The sequence below is a fragment of the Dermacentor albipictus genome, chromosome 2 (genome assembly GCF_038994185.2).
Source record: "Dermacentor albipictus isolate Rhodes 1998 colony chromosome 2, USDA_Dalb.pri_finalv2, whole genome shotgun sequence".
NCBI classification, from domain to species: Eukaryota; Metazoa; Arthropoda; class Arachnida; order Ixodida; family Ixodidae; genus Dermacentor; species Dermacentor albipictus.
The window spans coordinates 206,742,463-206,769,488 of NC_091822.1; the positions used below are offsets into that span (position 1 = coordinate 206,742,463).

General features: G+C 47.0%; 1 protein-coding gene and 1 long non-coding RNA gene across 7 annotated transcripts in view; one reads left to right on the forward strand and one right to left on the reverse strand.

Moving 5' to 3' along the window:
• Window positions 1–27,026, reverse strand: part of LOC135903402 (neprilysin-1-like) — a 553,033-nt gene that overhangs the window by 311,130 nt on the left and 214,877 nt on the right. For all 6 annotated transcript variants that reach the window (XR_011512359.1, XR_011512358.1, XM_065433718.1 and 3 more), the window contains exon 10: window positions 25,123–25,345. Coding sequence is in view for 4 of the 6 variants with exons in the window: in XM_065433718.1 (XP_065289790.1) it covers window positions 25,123–25,345 (223 nt within the window). In the remaining 2 variants the exon portion in view is untranslated. The remainder of the gene's footprint in view (window positions 1–25,122; window positions 25,346–27,026) is intronic.
• LOC135903451 (uncharacterized) lies at window positions 20,037–22,175 on the forward strand. Its single transcript, XR_010564810.2, has 3 exons — window positions 20,037–20,386; window positions 21,180–21,352; window positions 21,786–22,175. It is a non-coding gene; the product is annotated as an uncharacterized lncRNA (long non-coding RNA).

The window sequence follows — 27,026 nt, forward strand, 5'->3', positions numbered from 1 at the left end:
AAATGCTAAAAAAGAGCCATTCAATGTGTGTCTAAAAGCTAGGGATGAAATATATAGTAATTTGTTGAATAACCTTCTTAAACATCTAAGCCACTTTATTATGAAAAAGAATTTTATCAAACAAAAAATTACCCCAAGTAAAAATGTCAACTTTTCCATAGCTTCTTGAATGTACTGCAGATTAGTAGACTTGATGAAATATATTATAAAGAACAAATCTATATTAACGCATCCGGCATTGCGAACTCGTTTAGGAATTACTTCTACAAGATGCACAATAACAGGCCTGTAGCTTAATCCTATCCTCTTACACGCAGTAACCATTCATTTTTCTCTTTCCTCTCACCCCTGATGAAGTGTGTCCTACAATCCTAAATTTAACATACGCTGGCGTCGGTCTAGATGATATTTCTGCATATCAGTTAAAGTTCGTTCCTTAAATTATGGAGGAAGTAATAAGCAATATAATTCATCTCATTTTAAATGTGACACCTTTGCGGGCTCACATAAAAAGCCAATTGAATCCCGGTGCACATAAAAAGGTGATATTACAGAGGTCCTAAACTATCACCTTATCTCTATTCTGTGCTCAATTATCTGAACAATTGAACAACTATTTCTGAAACGTATTAACAAGTACCTAGGCAAATTTAAGTTACTAAAGCCTTGGTAATTTGGTTTTCGTGCACGTAGTTCAACCAACTTAGCTTTACTGTCATTAATCGATTCCATGAAGTCTTCCATCGACAACGGCGACTTCGTCGGTTCTGTATTACTTGATTTTACTAAAGCCTTTGACACCATTAATTATAATATTTTAGTTACTAAACTAGAATAATTGCGTTTAACTGGTCCACCTTTACCTTTTTTAAAATAATTACTTGATCGCGAACAATCAGTCTGCATAGGCGCGTTTACTCAAATGTTAAGGTCATTAATCAAGGGCTACCGAAGGGCTCAATACTCTGGCCTTTATTGTTTTGTATCTGCATTTATGATTTACCTGATAGCATTAATCTTCTTAACGTTGTTCTATACGCTGAAGATGCCACCAGTTCCATGCCACACAACTCGTTAACAACGCTAATCTCTAAAATGAACAACGAATTGACCAGTTATTCAACGGTGTTCTTTTAAAAAACCTCTCTGAACCCGCTTAAACCTCAGTTCATGACTTTTAAATCTTGGCAAAATTTTCTCCCTTATCCACCGCAGGTATCCAAAGGCCATCATTTAATCCCAGAGACCGATTGTGTAACTCTCCTTGGCATAAAATTAGACGTTAACTTGAAGTTTAATAATCGTATTACTTCTGTTAGGCAAAAAACTTCTTTTGGTAAAGACCTCTCATTAAATCTCGTCCATTCTTTTCTGTTAACACCTTATTGTCTTTATACTTTGCCTACATACATTGTCGCTTTACATATGGCATTACTTCGTGCGGAAAAAGATATAACTGTCACCTTTCGTCCATACGGCCCATTCAGAACCAGGCCATTCGCATTATTACGAACAGTTCTTTTTACTTTATTGCTGCTCCACTCCTTCAGGTTAACTTCATTCTTCCTATATCTGGCTTTTTTAAATTTCATTTACTTGTCACTTTAACTAAATTACTTAACAACTGGCTCGCGTTTCAATTATTAGACTCTAGGTTGCTCACAAATACCAAAAACATTAGACTTGCCCATAATCACAATTTTCTATTGCCTAAATGCAACACGAATTATGGCAAAATGATTTCCTCTTTCTCGAGAAGAAATGGGGGGTTAACAGGGGCCCTATTTTTGTTAGTCATATCATAAGAAGCCAACAAGCACTGACACCAAGGATAACATGGGGGAAATTACTTGTGCTTAATAAATTTATTTATTTATTTATTTATTTATTTATTTATTTATTTATTTATTTATTTATTTATTTATTTATTTATTTAGTACATACTGCAGACCACATTGTGGTCCTTGCAGGACGGGCAGACATTGAGTACAAGACATATACAAGATACGTTCGTATACATTCATAAAATATATAGACTTTACAATGATATATTGCTCACAGAAACATTAATAAAAAGATCAAAACGCAATACCTAAATCAAATAATGGTGCAAACAGAACGATGTAAAATAAGGCAAGGGAATCGCACATCAAAGGCAAGGGAGTTTGAGAGCCGAGGACCTGCCCCACTCATTCAACAGGAAGAACACATTCTATACAGAAAAAAACAAGACAATAAAAACTTACATAAAACACAGTCACATGTTGTAAGAGGCGGGCAGCGAATTCCATTCAGAAATAGTTCGGGGAAAGAAGGAGAACTTATAGCTGTCTGTCCTAGCATAGATAGGTGTCAGTGTATCCGAACGATGGTGTCGTGTGTACCTAGTGGAGAGATGACTTACATATAGTGAAGGGTCCAGAGCCAATTTGTGATTCATTAGATTATGTAAAAAGTCTAGCCTGTGTTTCTTTCTTCTTTGTTCAAGCTAAGGAATATCGTTAGCCAACATCAACTCAGACGGGGAATCCGAACTTTTGAACTTAGAATAAATAAAACGAACAGATTTTCTCTGTATTCTCTCAAGTTTGTTAACATTGACTTTAGTATAGGGATCCCATGCAACGCAAGCATATTCAAGTTTTGGCCGGATATAGGTTAGGTAAGTGAGTAGCTTAGCGTTTGAAGGGGCATTTCGTAGTTTGTGTCGCAGATAGGTTAGTTTCCGAAAGGCGGAAGAACATGTGTTGTCAGTGTGAAGGTTCCAAGAAAATTTATTAGTGAACGTTACACCAAGGTACTTGTAACTCTCAACTTGCTTTAATGAAACAGATCCCATTTGATACGTGTATTCCAGGGGATTCTTTTTATGCGTTATGCATAAAAAGAAACAAATAAACGATAAATTAATGGAAATAAAAGTGGACGACAGAACAACTTGCCACAGGTGGGAAACGATCCCATAACCTTCGCATTTTGCGTGTGATGCTCTACCAATTGAACTACCGTGGCGCCGTTTCCCCATCCACTCTCTTGGGCATTTATGTTTCTTAGAAGAACACTGGAAGTGTTAGCCAGTGCAACCACTCGCAGACCTCGGCGCCGGTTATGGAACATCCCTTCTGCCGCAATGCGAAGGTTATGGAATCGTTCCCCGCCTGCGGCAAGTTGGTTTTTGCCGTCTTTCACGACCTCATATTCCAGTGCGCCAATACGTCACATGATCTTGTAGGGTCCGAAAGAGCGTCGAAAAGTTTTCAAGCCCTCGTTTGCCTATTGGGGTCCAAACGTAAACACAGTGGCCGGGTTGATATTCCACGCAGCGTCGTAGAAGATAACAGTGTCGGCTGTCCATCCTTTGCTGGCTCTTGATGTGCAGGCGGGCAAGTTGTCGTGTTTCTCCGGTGCGCTGCAGATAGGCGACGACATCGAGATTTTCTTTTTCGGTAATGTCAGGCAGCATGGCGTCTAGAGTTGTCGTCGGGTTCCTTCCGTAAACCAGATTGAACGGCGTGACTTGCTTTGTTTTCTGGCACTGGCATGTTATAAACGAAGGTTACGTAGGGGAGGACCGCATACGAGGTCTTGTGTTCGACTTCAACGTACATGGACGACATGTCGGCGAGGGTCTTACTCAGGTGCTCTGCAAGGCCATTCTTCGTGCAGGTGGTAGGCGGTCGTCCTGTGTTGATTTGTCCGGCTGTATTGCAGTATGGCTTGACTAAGCTCCGCCGTAAAAGCAGCTGCACTGTCGGTGAGGAAGACTACTGTGGCAGCATGCCGTGACAGGATGTTCTCGACGAATAAATTCGCCACATCGGCCGCGGTACCTTTGGGTAGGTATTTTGTGTCGGCGTAGCGGTTAAGGTAGTTGGTGGCCACGACAATCCACTTATTCCCGGACGTTGACGTCGGAAACGTCCCCAAGTCGATTTCAATCAGCTGGAATGGTCGGCAAGGTGGTTGGATTGGCTGCAGAAGTCCCGCTGGCGTTGTTTGAAGTGTCTTCCGTAGCTGGCAGTCTCGGCCTCTCCTGGCGTAGTGGGCAATGTCGGCGGTCAGGCGCGGCCTAATACTTCTCTTCTATCCTCGAAAGCGCACGGGACTATCCGAGGTGCCAAGTGGTCGGATGGTCAAGTAGGGCGCGCTGAACCTCAGGGCGCTGTGATGAGGGCACAACAAGAAGGTAGCTGGCGCGGACTAGTGATAAATTCTTCTTTACGGGGAGTTTGATCTCGTTTATTAAATAACGAGGGCCTTGAATCCAGCAACATTGATGCCTTCAGGTAGCAAGTGTGGGTTTATTGACCGGTTGCCTTCACCCAAAATGATCACGTTCTCGTGACGCCTGTGGCAGAAAGGATGTTCCACATTCGCTACCAAGGTTTGTGAGTGATTGCGCTGGCTAACGCTCCCAGGGTTCTACTAGGAAACATAAATAACCAAGAAAGTCGATGGGGAAACGACGCCGTGGTAACTCAATTGGCAAAACATCGCACGCGTAATGCGAAGGTTGCGGGATCGTTCCCCACCTACGGCAAGCTGTTTTTTTTTCATCCACTTTAATTTCCATCAATTTATCGTTCCTTTATTTAATTTCTTAAGCACAAGTAATTTCCTCTGTGTCGTCCTTGGTGTCAGTGTTTGTTGGCTTCTTATGATATCACTAATAAAAGTCGAGCCCCTCGGTTAACCTCCTTTCAACTCGTTCTTTACGAGGATGTTATTTTGCAGGGAAAACGAAAACAATTGTGACCTAAAGGCCCTAGGGAGAAGGCGTTGTTACCTTCCAAGCAATCCGCGAAGCTTTTCAGCTCCAAGTCTTCCCGTTGCTGTGCAGCGAAGCCTTCTGCACATATTGTTCGCAGGAAGGCCTCGTCATCCTCGTGGCCTTGCGACGGCGGATTAATGGGGGCACGCAATAGGCAGTCGGCATCAGAGTGCTTGCGTCCGGACTTGTGCACGACGGTGATGATAAATTCCTTGAGTCTGAGACTCCATCTTGCGAAACGTCCTGAAGGGTTATTTAAGTTTGCCAGCCAACACAAGACATGGTGATGTCTTAGCACTTTCAAGGGCCTGCCGCATAGGTAAGGGAGGAATTTCGTGGTAGTGAAATGACCGGAAGACATTTTTTTCATCGTGAAATCATTTTCTTTCGCTTTCGACAGCAACCGACTAGCGTTGGCAATGACCCTTTCAAATCCATCTTTGATTGCGCTAGGACAGCGCTGAAGTCTAGGCTATTTGTGTCGGCGAGGATTTCAGTGTAGGTGTCTTCATTGAAGTGGGCAAGCACTGGCGGTGACTGCAAGCGTCGTTTGAGCTATTCAAATGCTTCGATTTGCGCCGTTTCCCTCTTGAACGTGGCGTCGCATTTTGTGATATATGTCATGGCTAGGCGATGCGTGGAAAATCTTTGGCAAAGCGCCTGTGATGGGCTCACAGACCGAGGAGTCTTCGAACTCATTTCTCGTCGGGGTGCTGTGGAAAGTCAGCAAGGGCAGGTGTCTTCTGCGCATCAGGACGGACTCCAGATTTGCTGCTGATGTGGCCTAGAAACAAAAGCTCATTGTAAGCGAAGCGACACTTTTCCGTCTTCAGAGTCTGCGCATCAGGATGGACTCCAGTTTTTCTGATGATGTGGCCTAGAAACAAAGCTCATCCTAAGCGAAGCGACACTTTTCCGTCTCCAGAATGAGTCCTGATGACTTGATGGACTCTATTACAGTTAAATTAACGGCCTCTATTTCAGTTAAAATGATCGATGAAGTTCCCAGCGAAGACAACGACGCCATCCATGTAGAGGAGACACGTCTGCCACTTCGACCTTACTAACAACGTGTCCATGACGCGCTGGAAATTTCCAGGTGCTGTCATGTTCGGGGTCGGGCATGAAATAGATGGTAGCTGGCCCATGCCGTCATCCAATTTATCCACGCTGAGGACGTTGTTGAAGGGAGAAACTTGGTCTCATCGAGAACGAGGAATATGGGATTTATTTACAGTGTCTAGATGAAAACGTTACAGTTCATCAGTCTAGCATGACTGAAAGACGAATGCACACTGAGGAGCCGCCAACGGCTCCTTAAGTACGCTCTCTCCACCCTAGATCCTTAGGTGAGGGAAAAATGGTCGTTCCACCTTCGACCAAGGGGAGCGTCCAAAGTCATTGTCGTCGACCCGCTTTTTAGGGTGAGGGTTTACACACTCACTTCCGCACAGGTTTCACTGAACAGACCGATGTGAGTTGGTTTCTTGCAGAGAGGGGTCTTGACCCGAGCAGGCGCCTCTTGATCCAAGAACTGACCCAAGAAAGTCAGTGGCAGCCGCATGTCTGTCCATTGACCGACGACTTCTGGCGCCCATGAAACCGCAGCTGCAAAATATCTCTTTCCAGGAATTCACCCCCCCCCCCCTCTGCAAGCATCCCGTGGCGGCCACAGCGAATCCCCTAACAATACTTGGTTCGCCGACCACGTTTAGTCATAGCGGCGCCGAGGGGGTGTTGACACGGCACAGCGTCGTCCCTGCAAAGCGAGTCACCGCAGCAGGTGGAGAAGGATTCCAAGGTCGCTTCTGGGAAGATCCGCCACCACCGCAGCAGCGGCTGGCTGGGAAAATTTGGTAGGTCGGTACCCTTCCAGCCCGTTCGTAACAGTGCCGAGCAAAGTCCGAGTGGCTTGACCTTGAACTAGTAGAGACCGTCGAGCGTTATTGAGGCGGTCTTCTGACGACGGCTCTCGTCGATTTATATTTCCCAGTAGCCAGTCTTCATATGAAGTTGAGAGTATGACGGAAGCCCGTCTGGTCGGGATGATACATACTTAAAAGGAAGAGGTCTGGACACCGACCAAAAATGGTTTAAAAGAGTTATTTACGTTTCGGCTCCCCCACGGGAGCCTTGTTCACAATGAAAGAAGCGGCAGAGCTGGCGCCCCTTTTTATGTGCGTCTCAAAACATGATTAAGGCACCTGGCGTACATGGGCGGCAGATTGCCTTCGTTGCGATTAAGAGTGTGCGCCGTGGTTTGGATGATTAAGGACTCAAGATAAAGACGCGAAGAATGATTTCGCTCCTTCGCAATCACACGAGATTTCTCCCAGTTAATCTTATGTGATGTGGCTGCGCAGTGTTCGGCCAAGGCATTTGATGCAACGTGTCGTTTCTGGACGTCATTCATGTGTTGCTTAAGTCTTGTTTTGAAGTTGCCGGTTTCACCGACGTACACATATCGACAGTCCGCACACGGAATGACATACACCACGCCTGGGAACTTGTCCTTTTCCAATGGGTCTTTCACATGCACGAGCTCGTGTTTAAGTTTCCGGGAGGGCACATGCGCAGCCTGCACGTCATATGACCGCAGGACGCGTGCAAGAGTTTCGCTTATGCCGGGGACGTACGGAATCGCAGCCCGTCTTTTGGGGGGTCCAGACTGGGTGGGTACTGTGCGAGCCAGCTGACGCCCTACCGAGTCAATGACGTACTCAGGGTATCCACAAGCCATTAATTCGCTCCGCACAAGTGCATTGTCCGCCATGTGGTCTACCGCTGTTGTGCACACGTTTTTTGCCCGACGAAGAAGAGAGACGACAACAGACCTCTTTTGCGAAGCAGGGTGCACCGATCTGTAGTTTAGGTAGCGGCCCGTGTGAGTGTGCTTCCTAAATACCTTGAATAACAGGTTCGGCCCATCTCGCTGCACAAGGGTGTCCAGGAACGGCAGTTGCCCTTCGGATTCCACTTCAACGGTGAACTTGATTGCTGCTTGTATATTGTTTAGGTGAGCCGTGAAAGGGTCAAGGTTTTTCCTTTGCAAAATGCTGAAACAGTCGTCGACATATCTGAGGAAGACTTTTGGTGCCGGTGTAAATGAGGACAGCGCTTGAGCTTCGATAGCCTCCATTGTTAGGTTGGCTACTGTGACCGAAATCGACGCACCCATTGCTGCTCCATGTACTTGCCGATAAAATTTCTTCTGGAACGTGAAATACGTATTTGATAGGCAAAATTTTAGTAGCCTACCTAAGTCATGCACATCGATGGGGGATCTGTCAGGCAACGTCGGGTCTTCGTCAAGGGCGGCGACGCAAACTTCTACGGCCATGTCTATTGGAACACTTGTAAACAGTGAGACCACGTCAAAAGAAACTAAGACTTCGTCGGGGTGAACGCTTGTCCCTTTAACCTTTTCAATGAAGTCGTACGTGTTGCGTATGTGCGTGGCACGTTTTCCAACGAGTGGCGAAATGATTCTGTGGAGAAAATTTGACAGCTTGTGGAGTGGCGAACGTGTGAAGTCCACAATGGGGCGCAGGGGAACATCGGGCTTGTGCACTTTCGGTAGGCCGTATATTGCTGGAGCAGATCCATTGTGGCAAATCAGTCTGTAGTACAACTGCTTGTGCTGTGGCGGCACCATACGGAAGACGTCGGCGAGCAGTTTCTGCAGATCCCTCTGAAGCTTGGGTGTCGGGTCTCTTGCGACGCTGGCGTACGTGTGAACGTCACTCAATAGCAAGCACATTTTTTCGATGTATTTGCTCCTGTCTAGAAGGACGGTAGCGTTCCCCTTGTCGGCGGGAAGTACGACTATATCCCGATTCTCCTGCAGCCTCTTGATGGCATCACGTTCTTGCTTGCACAAGGTGTCCACGGTGGGTTGGGCGTGCAACTTCGACAATACGCTTACAACGCGTGTGCGAGCCTCGTCACGGCGGGATTGGTCGACCAAGTTCACAGCGCGCTCAGCGGCGCAAATTACTTTCTTCGTGTCCGTTGCAGGTCCCGTGTTGAAGTTCAGACCGAGACTTAGGACTGCCATTTCGTAGCCGTCAGGCTGGTATGTGGACAAGTTGTACACAGAGTTTTTGAGGGCACTTGGCGGACGTGCTGTGCGGCACTGCTGCAGCCTTTCGAACTTCCTGTCGTGGCATTGCTCATCTTTCCGAGCGCGAAGATTGGCTTGAAAATTTGCATGCAGTTGTATGCGCGCCATCTCTTCTGGGCAGTGATCCTCGAGACGCCGCCGAGAAAAGAAAGCATCATTCCTAAGTCTTCGTACTTGGTCCCTGCAGTCCATGATCCTCGCTTGCAACAGATGCCGTTCTGCCTTGGAAATCACGCTTAGTCCAAATCTCGTCGACACGGGTCTGTGAAGACGTAGCGAGCGCGGGATCAAACCATGGGACTTGCAGGCAAGGTTGAACGTCAGATGCCCGTTGAATGCCAGAATGCGCGTAGTCAATGAGACGAACCGGCGAATTTCAGTGATCACTTGCTGGCCGTACGCCTGTCGCAAATGGATGAAGTTGAGAGTATGACGGAAGCCCGTCTGGTCGGGATGATACATACTTAAAAGGAAGAGGTCTGGACACCGACCAAAAATGGTTTAAAAGAGTTATTTACGTTTCGGCTCCCCCACGGGAGCCTTGTTCACAATGAAAGAAGCGGCAGAGCTGGCGCCCCTTTTTATGTGCGTCTCAAAACATGATTAAGGCACCTGGCATACATGGGCGGCAGATTGCCTTCGTTGCGATTAAGAGTGTGCGCCGTGGTTTGGATGATTAAGGACTCAAGATAAAGACGCGAAGAATGATTTCGCTCCTTCGCAATCACACGAGATTTCTCCCAGTTAATCTTATGTGATGTGGCTGCGCAGTGTTCGGCCAAGGCATTTGATGCAACGTGTCGTTTCTGGACGTCATTCATGTGTTGCTTAAGTCTTGTTTTGAAGTTGCCGGTTTCACCGACGTACACATATCGACAGTCCGCACACGGAATGACATACACCACGCCTGGGAACTTGTCCTTTTCCAATGGGTCTTTCACATGCACGAGCTCGTGTTTAAGTTTCCGGGAGGGCACATGCGCAGCCTGCACGTCATATGACCGCAGGACGCGTGCAAGAGTTTCGCTTATGCCGGGGACGTACGGAATCGCAGCCCGTCTTTTGGGGGGTCCAGACTGGGTGGGTACTGTGCGAGCCAGCTGACGCCCTACCGAGTCAATGACGTACTCAGGGTATCCACAAGCCATTAATTCGCTCCGCACAAGTGCATTGTCCGCCATGTGGTCTACCGCTGTTGTGCACACGTTTTTTGCCCGACGAAGAAGAGAGACGACAACAGACCTCTTTTGCGAAGCAGGGTGCACCGATCTGTAGTTTAGGTAGCGGCCCGTGTGAGTGTGCTTCCTAAATACCTTGAATAACAGGTTCGGCCCATCTCGCTGCACAAGGGTGTCCAGGAACGGCAGTTGCCCTTCGGATTCCACTTCAACGGTGAACTTGATTGCTGCTTGTATATTGTTTAGGTGAGCCGTGAAAGGGTCAAGGTTTTTCCTTTGCAAAATGCTGAAACAGTCGTCGACATATCTGAGGAAGACTTTTGGTGCCGGTGTAAATGAGGACAGCGCTTGAGCTTCGATAGCCTCCATTGTTAGGTTGGCTACTGTGACCGAAATCGACGCACCCATTGCTGCTCCATGTACTTGCCGATAAAATTTCTTCTGGAACGTGAAATACGTATTTGATAGGCAAAATTTTAGTAGCCTACCTAAGTCATGCACATCGATGGGGGATCTGTCAGGCAACGTCGGGTCTTCGTCAAGGGCGGCGACGCAAACTTCTACGGCCATGTCTATTGGAACACTTGTAAACAGTGAGACCACGTCAAAAGAAACTAAGACTTCGTCGGGGTGAACGCTTGTCCCTTTAACCTTTTCAATGAAGTCGTACGTGTTGCGTATGTGCGTGGCACGTTTTCCAACGAGTGGCGAAATGATTCTGTGGAGAAAATTTGACAGCTTGTGGAGTGGCGAACGTGTGAAGTCCACAATGGGGCGCAGGGGAACATCGGGCTTGTGCACTTTCGGTAGGCCGTATATTGCTGGAGCAGATCCATTGTGGCAAATCAGTCTGTAGTACAACTGCTTGTGCTGTGGCGGCACCATACGGAAGACGTCGGCGAGCAGTTTCTGCAGATCCCTCTGAAGCTTGGGTGTCGGGTCTCTTGCGACGCTGGCGTACGTGTGAACGTCACTCAATAGCAAGCACATTTTTTCGATGTATTTGCTCCTGTCTAGAAGGACGGTAGCGTTCCCCTTGTCGGCGGGAAGTACGACTATATCCCGATTCTCCTGCAGCCTCTTGATGGCATCACGTTCTTGCTTGCACAAGGTGTCCACGGTGGGTTGGGCGTGCAACTTCGACAATACGCTTACAACGCGTGTGCGAGCCTCGTCACGGCGGGATTGGTCGACCAAGTTCACAGCGCGCTCAGCGGCGCAAATTACTTTCTTCGTGTCCGTTGCAGGTCCCGTGTTGAAGTTCAGACCGAGACTTAGGACTGCCATTTCGTAGCCGTCAGGCTGGTATGTGGACAAGTTGTACACAGAGTTTTTGAGGGCACTTGGCGGACGTGCTGTGCGGCACTGCTGCAGCCTTTCGAACTTCCTGTCGTGGCATTGCTCATCTTTCCGAGCGCGAAGATTGGCTTGAAAATTTGCATGCAGTTGTATGCGCGCCATCTCTTCTGGGCAGTGATCCTCGAGACGCCGCCGAGAAAAGAAAGCATCATTCCTAAGTCTTCGTACTTGGTCCCTGCAGTCCATGATCCTCGCTTGCAACAGATGCCGTTCTGCCTTGGAAATCACGCTTAGTCCAAATCTCGTCGACACGGGTCTGTGAAGACGTAGCGAGCGCGGGATCAAACCATGGGACTTGCAGGCAAGGTTGAACGTCAGATGCCCGTTGAATGCCAGAATGCGCGTAGTCAATGAGACGAACCGGCGAATTTCAGTGATCACTTGCTGGCCGTACGCCTGTCGCAAATGGATGAAGTTGAGAGTATGACGGAAGCCCGTCTGGTCGGGATGATACATACTTAAAAGGAAGAGGTCTGGACACCGACCAAAAATGGTTTAAAAGAGTTATTTACGTTTCGGCTCCCCCACGGGAGCCTTGTTCACAATGAAAGAAGCGGCAGAGCTGGCGCCCCTTTTTATGTGCGTCTCAAAACATGATTAAGGCACCTGGCATACATGGGCGGCAGATTGCCTTCGTTGCGATTAAGAGTGTGCGCCGTGGTTTGGATGATTAAGGACTCAAGATAAAGACGCGAAGAATGATTTCGCTCCTTCGCAATCACACGAGATTTCTCCCAGTTAATCTTATGTGATGTGGCTGCGCAGTGTTCGGCCAAGGCATTTGATGCAACGTGTCGTTTCTGGACGTCATTCATGTGTTGCTTAAGTCTTGTTTTGAAGTTGCCGGTTTCACCGACGTACACATATCGACAGTCCGCACACGGAATGACATACACCACGCCTGGGAACTTGTCCTTTTCCAATGGGTCTTTCACATGCACGAGCTCGTGTTTAAGTTTCCGGGAGGGCACATGCGCAGCCTGCACGTCATATGACCGCAGGACGCGTGCAAGAGTTTCGCTTATGCCGGGGACGTACGGAATCGCAGCCCGTCTTTTGGGGGGTCCAGACTGGGTGGGTACTGTGCGAGCCAGCTGACGCCCTACCGAGTCAATGACGTACTCAGGGTATCCACAAGCCATTAATTCGCTCCGCACAAGTGCATTGTCCGCCATGTGGTCTACCGCTGTTGTGCACACGTTTTTTGCCCGACGAAGAAGAGAGACGACAACAGACCTCTTTTGCGAAGCAGGGTGCACCGATCTGTAGTTTAGGTAGCGGCCCGTGTGAGTGTGCTTCCTAAATACCTTGAATAACAGGTTCGGCCCATCTCGCTGCACAAGGGTGTCCAGGAACGGCAGTTGCCCTTCGGATTCCACTTCAACGGTGAACTTGATTGCTGCTTGTATATTGTTTAGGTGAGCCGTGAAAGGGTCAAGGTTTTTCCTTTGCAAAATGCTGAAACAGTCGTCGACATATCTGAGGAAGACTTTTGGTGCCGGTGTAAATGAGGACAGCGCTTGAGCTTCGATAGCCTCCATTGTTAGGTTGGCTACTGTGACCGAAATCGACGCACCCATTGCTGCTCCATGTACTTGCCGATAAAATTTCTTCTGGAACGTGAAATACGTATTTGATAGGCAAAATTTTAGTAGCCTACCTAAGTCATGCACATCGATGGGGGATCTGTCAGGCAACGTCGGGTCTTCGTCAAGGGCGGCGACGCAAACTTCTACGGCCATGTCTATTGGAACACTTGTAAACAGTGAGACCACGTCAAAAGAAACTAAGACTTCGTCGGGGTGAACGCTTGTCCCTTTAACCTTTTCAATGAAGTCGTACGTGTTGCGTATGTGCGTGGCACGTTTTCCAACGAGTGGCGAAATGATTCTGTGGAGAAAATTTGACAGCTTGTGGAGTGGCGAACGTGTGAAGTCCACAATGGGGCGCAGGGGAACATCGGGCTTGTGCACTTTCGGTAGGCCGTATATTGCTGGAGCAGATCCATTGTGGCAAATCAGTCTGTAGTACAACTGCTTGTGCTGTGGCGGCACCATACGGAAGACGTCGGCGAGCAGTTTCTGCAGATCCCTCTGAAGCTTGGGTGTCGGGTCTCTTGCGACGCTGGCGTACGTGTGAACGTCACTCAATAGCAAGCACATTTTTTCGATGTATTTGCTCCTGTCTAGAAGGACGGTAGCGTTCCCCTTGTCGGCGGGAAGTACGACTATATCCCGATTCTCCCGCAGCCTCTTGATGGCATCACGTTCTTGCTTGCACAAGGTGTCCACGGTGGGTTGGGCGTGCAACTTCGACAATACGCTTACAACGCGTGTGCGAGCCTCGTCACGGCGGGATTGGTCGACCAAGTTGCAGGCAAGGTTGAACGCTGACGTTCAACCTTGCCTGCAAGTCCCATGGTTTGATCCCGCGCTCGCTACGTCTTCACAGACCCGTGTCGACGAGATTTGGACTAAGCGTGATTTCCAAGGCAGAACGGCATCTGTTGCAAGCGAGGATCATGGACTGCAGGGACCAAGTACGAAGACTTAGGAATGATGCTTTCTTTTCTCGGCGGCGTCTCGAGGATCACTGCCCAGAAGAGATGGCGCGCATACAACTGCATGCAAATTTTCAAGCCAATCTTCGCGCTCGGAAAGATGAGCAATGCCACGACAGGAAGTTCGAAAGGCTGCAGCAGTGCCGCACAGCACGTCCGCCAAGTGCCCTCAAAAACTCTGTGTACAACTTGTCCACATACCAGCCTGACGGCTACGAAATGGCAGTCCTAAGTCTCGGTCTGAACTTCAACACGGGACCTGCAACGGACACGAAGAAAGTAATTTGCGCCGCTGAGCGCGCTGTGAACTTGGTCGACCAATCCCGCCGTGACGAGGCTCGCACACGCGTTGTAAGCGTATTGTCGAAGTTGCACGCCCAACCCACCGTGGACACCTTGTGCAAGCAAGAACGTGATGCCATCAAGAGGCTGCAGGAGAATCGGGATATAGTCGTACTTCCCGCCGACAAGGGGAACGCTACCGTCCTTCTAGACAGGAGCAAATACATCGAAAAAATGTGCTTGCTATTGAGTGACGTTCACACGTACGCCAGCGTCGCAAGAGACCCGACACCCAAGCTTCAGAGGGATCTGCAGAAACTGCTCGCCGACGTCTTCCGTATGGTGCCGCCACAGCACAAGCAGTTGTACTACAGACTGATTTGCCACAATGGATCTGCTCCAGCAATATACGGCCTACCGAAAGTGCACAAGCCCGATGTTCCCCTGCGCCCCATTGTGGACTTCACACGTTCGCCACTCCACAAGCTGTCAAATTTTCTCCACAGAATCATTTCGCCACTCGTTGGAAAACGTGCCACGCACATACGCAACACGTACGACTTCATTGAAAAGGTTAAAGGGACAAGCGTTCACCCCGACGAAGTCTTAGTTTCTTTTGACGTGGTCTCACTGTTTACAAGTGTTCCAATAGACATGGCCGTAGAAGTTTGCGTCGCCGCCCTTGACGAAGACCCGACGTTGCCTGACAGATCCCCCATCGATGTGCATGACTTAGGTAGGCTACTAAAATTTTGCCTATCAAATACGTATTTCACGTTCCAGAAGAAATTTTATCGGCAAGTACATGGAGCAGCAATGGGTGCGTCGATTTCGGTCACAGTAGCCAACCTAACAATGGAGGCTATCGAAGCTCAAGCGCTGTCCTCATTTACACCGGCACCAAAAGTCTTCCTCAGATATGTCGACGACTGTTTCAGCATTTTGCAAAGGAAAAACCTTGACCCTTTCACGGCTCACCTAAACAATATACAAGCAGCAATCAAGTTCACCGTTGAAGTGGAATCCGAAGGGCAACTGCCGTTCCTGGACACCCTTGTGCAGCGAGATGGGCCGAACCTGTTATTCAAGGTATTTAGGAAGCACACTCACACGGGCCGCTACCTAAACTACAGATCGGTGCACCCTGCTTCGCAAAAGAGGTCTGTTGTCGTCTCTCTTCTTCGTCGGGCAAAAAACGTGTGCACAACAGCGGTAGACCACATGGCGGACAATGCACTTGTGCGGAGCGAATTAATGGCTTGTGGATACCCTGAGTACGTCATTGACTCGGTAGGGCGTCAGCTGGCTCGCACAGTACCCACCCAGTCTGGACCCCCCAAAAGACGGGCTGCGATTCCGTACGTCCCCGGCATAAGCGAAACTCTTGCACGCGTCCTGCGGTCATATGACGTGCAGGCTGCGCATGTGCCCTCCCGGAAACTTAAACACGAGCTCGTGCATGTGAAAGACCCATTGGAAAAGGACAAGTTCCCAGGCGTGGTGTATGTCATTCCGTGTGCGGACTGTCGATATGTGTACGTCGGTGAAACCGGCAACTTCAAAACAAGACTTAAGCAACACATGAATGACGTCCAGAAACGACACGTTGCATCAAATGCCTTGGCCGAACACTGCGCAGCCACATCACATAAGATTAACTGGGAGAAATCTCGTGTGATTGCGAAGGAGCGAAATCATTCTTCGCGTCTTTATCTTGAGTCCTTAATCATCCAAACCACGGCGCACACTCTTAATCGCAACGAAGGCAATCTGCCGCCCATGTATGCCAGGTGCCTTAATCGTGTTTTGAGACGCACATAAAAAGGGGCGCCAGCTCTGCCGCTTCTTTCATTGTGAACAAGGCTCCCGTGGGGGAGCCGAAACGTAAATAACTCTTTTAAACCATTTTTGGTCGGTGTCCAGACCTCTTCCTTCCAGTCTTCATATCTATCGGTGAGAAATAGTTAACGTTGCAAAGCCGGTTGAATGCGTCGTCTATCCGCGAGAGTGGGTATACGTGCTTCTTCATGATCTTCTTCAGCCGACGGTAATCGACGCAGAAACGCAGGGCTCCGTCCTTTTTCTGCACCAAGACTACAGGAGATGCCCATGGGCTCTTCGAAGATCTGGATGATTTCGCCGCGTAGCATTTCGTCGACTTGTTGCCTTATAGCTTCACATTCTAACGTCGAAACTCGGTACGGGCTCTGACGGAGGGGCCGGGCGCATTCCTTGATCATTATGCGGTGATTAGCAGCTGGTGTTTGTCGAATCATCGATGACGTCGAAAAGCAGTCTTTGTATCCTCAAAGCAGGCTTCTGAAATGTTGCCGCTTAATGATGGGGAGACTTAGATTTATGTCGAAGTCAGGTTTGGGAACTACGGTCGTCGGAGTAGATGCGGCAGAGTCCGAGAGAACAAACGCATTGCTAGTTTCCTGAATTTCATCGATCTAGGCGATCGTCGTGCCCTTGTTGATGTGCTTGAACTCTTGGCTGAATTTTGTCAGCAACACTTTTGTTTTTCTCCGTGCGGTCGAGCGACCCCTCCTGCGACATAAATTTCACGGTCAGGCAGTAGATGTCGGTCGTTCCCGACGACGCCTTCTATGTCTCCCGATGTATTGCTGCCGACGGAAATGATGATACTGGAGCTAGGCGGGACGCTAACTCGATCTTCAAGCACACTCGAGGCATGGCGTCTCAGAGAGATTTCCGGCGATATCACATAGTCTTCGGATAGCGTTATCGACTCGCACATCAGGTCGATGATTGCCACGTGTTGGCTCAGGAAGTCCATGACGAGATTTACGTCTCGCGCGCACTGTTTGAGGACAACAAACATCACAGGGTAGATCTGGTCATGAACTTAATTCTTGCCGTGCAGGTTCCAAGCGGTACGGTTATTAAGCGCTGTGTTAGAGTAAATTAACCTGAGTAGTATGAAGAGATAAAAGAAAAATGTGCTGTAATATTTGTCTGCAATGGGTGAATAATTACTTTGCCCGTTTGTCATCTTATGTAATTAGTCCAATAAAAATAACCTGTTGTTACTCTTAATTTGTTGCCTTTCCAGTGGCATTGAATTCTGCCCCACAAGGCTCCAAAAACCAGCACTCATCCCTTGCTGCCACTAACCATTATTCATCCATTCCCTCGTACGAAATAAATTTGATCTAGAAACTCGTGAATCTTGCGCTTCTAGAATTTTTTTTTCCACTTGCAGATTTGCTGCTATGAAGCAGCTGTTAAGTTTGCGGTATGAATCGCAAAAATAAGCTGTACATAAGAGGTGCGCATGTGAACACTTCAAATGCGTTAAAATTTTCGTGTCTGCACCGCATACATCGAAAACGCGCAGCTGCTGTGAACGACGTTTTGTGATGAATAGTGGTCAAAGGTCACTGACATAATTGTAGGCACGATAGTTCTGTTGGCGACATTCATTATTCGTCTCGTTTCGGCAGCCAAAATGTGCTCATATAATTGTCATACCATACCATAAATGTCTACCATACGTGTGTGAAATTTTCTTTAAACACCCTTTAAAGTATTTCTTGCCTTCCGGCTCGGCGAGAAACCTTCATATGCATATCTTATTTTGTTGTAGCACAAGCTGAACAAGGACCACACAAAGGCACATCTGACGCACACAGCGCTAACTTTCAACAACAGATTTATTTCCCGTTCTCGTCGCTATGTATACACCCTCGAAACGTCATATAGCACACGTAAAATTTCGGTAAAAATGAAAAAAAAATAAACTGGGAACCACACGTAAGCAGTTTTTTCACTCTCATATTCACAGACATGTACACGTTCAGCGCGAACAAAGATAACTGAGCTCTTTTTAGGATAATGGCATGGAAGGTTTACTGACGCACGCGTCGCCGAATGTTGATGTCTCTAGCTCCTATTATCAAGCGCGTCATCTCACACCTGCTTCTACTCATGATGACTGTTTCTTTAAATATATAGGTTTGCACTTGCATCTCCGGCAATGGATGGCAAGAAAGCCGTCAGCTTTCTTGCGCAACTACACGCGTAACTCTGCTTCTATGCGCAACTTTGCTGGTAGATTGAAAGGAACAGTCACCCGCCGCGGTGGCTCAGTGGCTATGGTGTTAGGCTGCTGAGCACGAAGTCGCGGGATCGAATCCCGGCCACGGCGGCCGCATTTCGATGGGGGCGAAATGCGAAAACACCCGTGTACTTAGATTTAGGTGCACGTTAAAGAACCCCAGGTGGTCGAAATTTCCGGAGTCCTCCACTACGGCGTGCCTCATAATCAGAAAGTGGTTTTGGCACGTAAAACCCCATAATCTAATCTAAAGGAACAGGCATCATGAGTAGAAGCAGGTGTGAGATTACGCGCTTGATAATAGAAGCTAGACACATATCAACATTCGGCGACGCATGCGTCAGTAAACCTTCCATGCCATTATCTTCAAGAGAGCTCAATTATCTTTGTTCGCGCTAAATGTGTACATGTCTGTGAATATGTGAGTCAAAAACCTGCTTACGTGTGGTTCCTATATGTGCCTTTTTTGTTCATTTTTACCGAAATTTTACACGTGCTGTATAGTGTTTCGAGGGTGTATATATATATATATAGCGACGAGACTGGGAAATAAATCTGTTGTTGAAAGTTAGCGCTGTGGGTGTCAGATGTGCCTTTCTGTTGTCCTTGTTCAGCTTGCGCTACAACAAAATGAGATATACCGTACCAACAAACCCCTATGGCTATCCTCATCGACTTCATATGCATGCTGAAAAACATTGCACCGCTTTTTGTTGGAAGGTAATGCGCGTTTGCACGCGAACTTTCGAGCTGTTCGAGCCACGGGCGTAGACAGGATGTTATTTACAGGGATCGAGGGGGTCCTATTCTTTATATGCACAGTCGTTTGTATATGTGCGTGTATATACGTGCACACAAACTAAACATTTCGGGGGGTTGGCACCTCTCCGACTACGCCAATCGTTCCGAGCTTGGCCTGAATTAAAAAGTGTCGTCTTGCTCAGCGTGCAGTTGCCGCATGTAACTCGCGACCCGCAGACCAAAAAAGCAAATAGAACGCCGCGCGGCATTTGCCTCCTGCGCGCGCGAGGGGTGGCTCCACTGCAGAGCTGTATCTTAAACCGGACCTATGCGCAACTCTGCTCCCTCCGGGAGCATATACAGGAACACTAAAGTCGGCCGCAGGCGCCTACGGCACTCCTTACGATTACTAGGCTGTGATCGCTGGTGCCCGCGTGCATTCCAGAAACTACTACACAATTCGCATCGCGCATAGAATAAGATTGGGCGTGGACAGACAACGAATATAACCATCGATAACATTCGAGAAATTTTCGATATGTGCAGGCGCGTCCTGCGCTGACCGATAACAATTATCATTTGTTAGGCCGTGAACAGCGGTCACCGGAGACAGATAAGCGAGTAGACGTGTCATCCCCGTATTCTTAAACACGCCTTCACTTGAAGCTCCTCCTCGACTCAGCCAAGTCGAGGTGACGGGGCTTCCTTCACTCAAGGCTCCGTTGCGTTTCATGAACACTACTTCACTTTTCCTCCGCGAATGAACGCCTTGAAAATGCGCCCTCGACTCAAGTGAAGTGTATCGACCGAGAAAAGCGTCTGATATCGAGACTATTCTTCAATGTGCTTATTAAAAGTCCCATTATTTAAGACAAATATGTGTTTCAGTTCATTCGTCTTCCCAATCAAACAACTACACGGCGCAATGTACAACTTTAGCTCGGCAACGCTGCCACTGTGAGCGTTCGACGGATAAAGCCAGCGGGAGCTGTGTTTGAGGTCTGGCAACAATCGCATCCCAACAGCTGAGCGCATGGCGCATGGCTGAGAACCAAGATAATTTGCGCCGGCATTTGTTCGCTGCTCTTTTTTTCCTAGTGTTTCATTGGTGACTGACGTTGCGGTTGATAATCGCGGTTATGATGGGTGATTTCGTCCTTGTGCGTATGGTGACCGAGCCTGAATGACTTCTGAGGCCACAGATAGAACGGCCGATGGGCAGCTTTGTTTACCTTCAAGACCGAGTGGTGCTGTGAGTTTGCTGAAAGCAACAACAGGACAGAAAATATGGGTGAGTGAGCCATTCTTTCATGGAAGCACAGTATGTCAATGCGGTTTTCTTGAGGTTGCCGCTGCGCAGTCGATAAGCCGTTTCCGATGTACACAAGCATGATTGACTCCAGTTGCTCATGCTGAGGAAATTAATTAGTACCTTAAACATATTAGAGGCAGCATAAGCTTGTCCAAAACATGTTCTTTTCTTTTGCTAATGGGAACTTGTGGAAGATTTGGAACGACAATGTTGGTTTCGCTTTTTTAAACGATAATGTAGAAGGTACGGATCGGCGCCTGCATCCAACGATCATTCCAGTATCGCGTATGAAATCTTTCGGTAGAGGAGAAGCAGTTATAGTATACATGTGGCAGAATCTGTATATGGTTGAGTGCGTAGCTCCGGCAGGTCGAAAAAAAAAACAAGCGTCTTTTGAGTCCTGTACTTTGTTTTAAAAGCCGTGGTGGTCAGTCGGCTTGCTCAACTTGTAGCACATATGGTCAACGAACCAGCACTGGTGCCTGCATTTCCTGTGCTTCCTCACTTCACATATACGCTACGCAATGTTTTAATCTTCCGAAAATTCACTTGTCAATACTTTATCACCACCATTTGTTTTTTCGTCCTAACTCTTTCAGTGTGCTATGTGGTAGCAGCTGATGCACGTTCCGTAAACTGGGCTTTCAAGTTCACGCAATGCCAACATATTTTTAGTTGTGCTACGTTTTTTCATATCCGTTGCTTAGGTATACTGAATTTACTTAGCGCGCGAGCGCCCTGTCTACATAAAAGTTTTGGCATTCTGGTGCAGAATGTGGGCCTTGGAAGGACCAGCTGATGAAAAAATCTACGCCTGTGCTGCACAGTAAGGCTTCTGGCAGACCTGAAAGCATCGATAGATATGGTGCCTGCCTGTTGGAATTGCACCAGCTCGCTTCCCTGAAAGGAGCTAGGTGCTGAAGAAGTACTTGACTAGCCTACCCGGTAATTAGTCTGTGCTTATTTTCATAAACTTTGTAAAAATATTCATGTTGCATGTCCCCACATTCACAAAATGGGGAAATGGACACCCTGTTATTTAGAACCACACACATGAAACAGCCATGTCAATGAAATCAAATTAATTTTTTATTCCCCTTTAGTTGTCGTATAATTTTTGTTTTAAATCGCATGAATATGATGGGCGAGGTCATCAGTTGCCCGTGGTGCTTTGCAGCTGCGACAGGATCCTTTTGCTGCGCACAATTTGTGAAGCAACACTTTCGTAGTATTTGTAGCTAGCACTTCAGTATTTTGTGGCATGCTGAAGCTACTTTAGCATGAGCAAGTGTAGATTAAAAATATGCCATAGCTTTGATGGTTTATCTCAGCTTTTCTGAAATAACGGTAGTAATGCGCTCTATACTGTATTTTTCAGCATTGTCATTGTGACAGTCTGCATCACCATTTGGCCTATTTTGGGATCCCACAAGACACGCTGCTACCCTGGGTGTTGTACCTTGGTCAATTGCTGAAGTTCTGCAAGCCCCATTGAAGCCAACTGTCATCCGCATCCAATGGAAGAAACTCATTGTTCGGGCCGTCATAAATTATCTTAAGCTGGAGCTAGAAGCAGGGTAGAAACAGCATATATTCTACAAGAATTTACCACTGCATGCCGTCGGGTGGCTACACCCGGCAGACTACTGTCTTGAACAGAGATGGTGTTTTATTCTAGAATATATTAGTCAGCAGTACTACTCCTGTTTATATCCTTGGAAACAAACAAGCGAAGACACCAAAGACAACAGAGGAGAAATTACTTCTACTTACTAATTGAATTAAAGAAATGACAAATTAATGGTAATGAAAGTGGTTGAGAAAACTTGCCATAGGCGTGCGATGCTCCAACCAATGGAGCTACCGCGGCACCGTTTTCCCATGCACTTTGTTGTGTATTTATATTTTACTACTAGAACTAACTACTACTACTACTAGAACTACATCATTTCCCACCTGCGGCAAGTTGTTTTTTCATCCACTTTCATTGCCATTAATTTATCATTTCTTTATTTCAGTTAGTAAGTACAAGTAATTTCCCTTATGTTGTCTTTGGTGACTTTGCTTGTTGGCTTCTCATGATATGATTATTAAAAATCGCGCCCCTCGGTCAACCCTCTTTCTTCTCCTTCATTACTGCTTCTGTTTGTAGGATCAGAGTTCACGCTGTATTTATTGCATACTATCAAAGTACAAAAAGGCGATAATAATGTTAATTTATCGTTTTAGAAAAAAATTGGCACTTGAATTGACCAGAAATTATTAGGGGTCCATACCGACTTAATAAATATGACTGAAGAAAGGCCATCTGGATGAGAAATACAATGATTTCAGCTACAACGTGTCTGTGAAGGCAAATACGTGCACTCAAACTGCTTTTAGGGGTGATGTTTGAGCTGTTAGGATGTCAGAAAAGTGATAAATGTCTTAAGCAGAATATTTCGACGGCTATTATAGTGCAGCAGGACATTAACTGGACCTCTCCTCCACTTGCACACCAATGCAAGCGCAGCACACACAGCACAGTTGGAAAGGCAGTTGCTCTTCGTGCGTGTGTTGGCAACCTGGTTCCTGCAAAGAGAAGGGGTTGGTAATAAACATACAACGATGTTAAAAAAGGTCCATGAAACGAGCTTAGGTACTTTATTCGTTTTCTGTAGTTCACATTTCGTAATAATACATTAGTTTAAGAAGTTTGTGTTCTATAGCGTGATTTTTTTTACATAAATTAGCTCATACTGTTTTTATTTATTTTTATTTGCAAAGAAACATTTTTCTGCTGGTCTACCGCTTGCTCAGCAAGACCGACAACAGCGATCTAACACTTACATAACGAACCCTATAGAGAGCTGGGATGTTCGCAATAAAGGTGTGCGAGATATATCTGCTACCACTTGCTAGCACTGTCTATATTAGGTGCTGTCACTACACTGCTGCACCTTTATTTATAGGAATAAAAAATGATGTGATGCAGAAAACTCTACTCCTTTGTATTGTTATTGTGTCTCTTTTATTCGAACAAAACATCACATTAACCTGTCTATACGTGCAGGTATAATTCTGAATGCAATTTCATGGTTGGTGACTTCCTCGTTGAGCTTGGATCTTCATAGGGATGACAAGCTTATTAAACTGAATCGTTTGAAGCAAGGATTACGTAATTATTGCTGATGACCTTAAATTGCACCAACTGCACACGGTCCGCGCGAAATTACAGTCCATTTCGTATTTTCCTTAGCGCAACTAGCCGCATCAAATTAAAGAAAATTGCAAAAATTGAAGTGAACGCACCTGCTCGTTTACAAAGATGCTCGCTTTGCTGCGGTGTGTTTCGCCGTCCTTGGATTAGCGTAGGCAGTGACGATCTGCCCGAGTACAAACAGCGCCGACGGGGTGACGGCCGGCGCTCGCGCAAGCGACACACGCGCACAGGCAACACACCCACTGGTGACAGGAATCTTCGTAGCTGTTTTCTTTTTGCAAGTTCAAAGTCCGCCGCAGTTATGTATCGGGCCGTGCTTGAACTGATCCGGCTTTCTACGATGAGCCGCAAGAAACACGTGAATGCACTGACGCCGATAGTAGGTTCGGAGCACTGGCACGAAGAATACGTGTGCAGGTCATCAACTGGCTCATGCACGGAGTAAGACGACAATCACTGCACTAGCTCGCAGTCTTCTTGACAGGACGGCCGATCTGTCTCGGCGCTGCAGTGGAATAATTCCGGTGCCGAAGCGCTCCAGAGGACTGCAACGGTCCCTAAAACGAAGCCCTTGAAAATGCGCAGCACGGTTAACCCAAGATAAGCTACGGAGGCAACTGGCGTCCATCGGAAAATGCTGACGAGGCGAGCGACAGATCGCAAGGCAGCCATGTTTACGCACTAACTTCACTCGAGGAGCGATTCAAGGTAGCTGCGAGGCTACCTTGAGATTCTCGAGTAAAGCGCTCGAGTTTTCCTTCACTCAAGGCGCGTTTCAAGTGGAGGGCGATTTGTGAAACGAAAAACCGCCCTCAAGGAGCATTTCGAGTGGAGGGTCAAGTCGAGGTGCGTTTGTGAATACGGGGGTTAGTCTGCTTCCTCAAGCAAAGTTACTGAGGCGGTGGGACCAGGTATTCCCTCCAGCACGGCGCTCCGGATCGCTTTCACTTCCCAATGGTGACATCGCGGCGGAAGTGCTGCGGCCTCATCTTGCTCTAGGTGGCGCTGGATCGCTCGGCTCATCCTCACGCGCTTTCACGCGCATTACTTCCCGCGGTTGTTTAGTGGCTGGGCTGCTAAGCACGAGGCTGCGGGATCGAATCCCGACCACGGTAGCCGCATTTCGAAGGGCGCGAGAACACCCGGGTACTTAATTTAGGGGTGCACGTTATCGAACCCAAGGTGGTCCAAATTTCCGGAGTCCCCGACTATGGAGTGCCTCGTAATCACATCGTGGTTGCCGCACGTAAAATACCGTAATATATATATATATATATATATATATATATATATATATATATATATATATATATATATATATATATATCGCATCCCTGGCATAAGGCGCGCGGCCACAAAGTAATCCACTTGGACTCCAATGCCAACGGTGACGGCGAGTGCGGAAATGCACTTGAAGGCCTTTATAATTCCTGCGGGATGCTGTGTGTTGCTACGTAGCCACGATCTGCTTGGACCAGCGTTACTCTCTCCTTCTCTTGAAAACGTAGCTCACCTGCGCGGAATCGGCGCCGCCAACAGCCCGGTACGCCATACGGCCCATGGCGACGGGCAGCATTCGGGTCGCCTGCTCGAAGCAGTAGCCCAGCAGCTGCGGCTGGTCCTCGGCACCAAACTTGACCATGTAGAACGCATGCCTGGCGTTCATCATATCCACAGTGGTGGCAGGACCCAAAAGCGCCACCACCCGCCAGCCCAGATAATTGAGCAGCATGCGCCTGCAATCATCATGCACACAAGCAGCCGCATCTCGTGGACTGCATGAATAGCACGAAACATGAGAAATCTCATGTTCCGGAGACTACTTTAATTACTGCCAACAGTTATCACGTGGTATTGAGAATTATGCATCGGTATTCCTGAAAATCTGGACAAAGGTGCTTGCTGTCCGCAGTGTCATCCTTTAGCAATGTGTGCCTATGACCTGACGCCAAACCTCATTTGCTGCAGACACTGCTACTTTCGCGTCACGCTTAATTTCATCACATGAGCAGTGTTAGTTGCACGTTATGTTACGTAGTCACCATTTCATGCTATCAATTTTCCTAATCTTGATATAAGGGGGGTTACTGCGCTATGAACAGAAGTACAAGTGGACAGGACGCACGCAGACACGCAAATGAATTTTAGTGGGTGAAAGATGTCATTATATATATATATAATAATGATCATATCATGATCATTATGATCATGATAATATATCATGATCAAAATTAAGTCATCATGCCGATAGGCCGCCACAATCTTGCGTCCAGAAATTGAACCTCACAATCAGCAAGCACAATCGAAGCACCGCAAGCACATACACGCGCTTCTTTCCTTATAGCAAACGCCTCGAACAGCTCCAGTGTACGACGATCCCTGTGTCTGTATAAAATCTGAGTTTTTTTTATAAGGGGAAGGCACACCTTCTTTGTCTCTTTTTCACAATCCAATGTTTTGCTGCGTGGGAATGCTTGTGAGATGACTTATTCTTAAAATGTCCTTTTAAACGGGTTATATTGTTTATTTAATTACTTCCAGGGCCGTTGAGGCGTTACAGATAAGAGTGGTCAATATTTATACAAAACAAATAAGAATGGGAATTTTTAACATACGTGATGAAGAAGCGCAAATTTGAAAGCTTCAGGTAGGTGATTCCAGTCTGAGCTGGTCTTGGGAAGTAAATAATAAAAATACTGGTTAGTTTTGCAACTTGGCATGCCTGCATCGATTCGATGATCAATGCGGGATGATACGTAATTTGTAGCAGTGAAGAGACTGAGCGATTCGTTTGCGTAATATATATTGTGGAAAGTGGAAAGCCAAGAAGAATGACGCCGCATGGAAAGATCTGGAAGGTCTAGGGTTTAGATGCACGCGTGCAATTAGTCCGAATAAAAAGAGCTGAACGATTCTGAACAGATTTTAGAGTACTAATCAATGATTTTATGTCAGGGTCCTATACTGAAGATGCATATTCGATCTTAGTTCGAACGACCATTTTATGCAAATGTAATTTTAAAGCAACTGGAGCAAGTGAAAGATTACGGCGAAGCAAACCAAGCATGCGATTAGCATCATTAGATATGTGTTCTATATGCGTTTTCCATGAAAGGATATATTAATTTCCATGAAAGGATATATTAAAGGATAATTAATTTGGATATATTAAGTTTCAGGAGCCAAGTGTCACACCACGCAGAAATGCTATTAATGTCATTCTGAAGAATATAAATATCAGATGGGTTAGAAATTTCTCTGTATATAAGACAGTCGTTAGCGAACATCCTGGTAGATGATGTGTGCGAGATCAGGAAGATCGTTAATGTATAATTCGAAGAGGAGAGGTCCTAGTACAGATCCTTGAAGACCACCCGATGTCACTGATAAAACATTAGAGTTATGGTCATTAGCTGT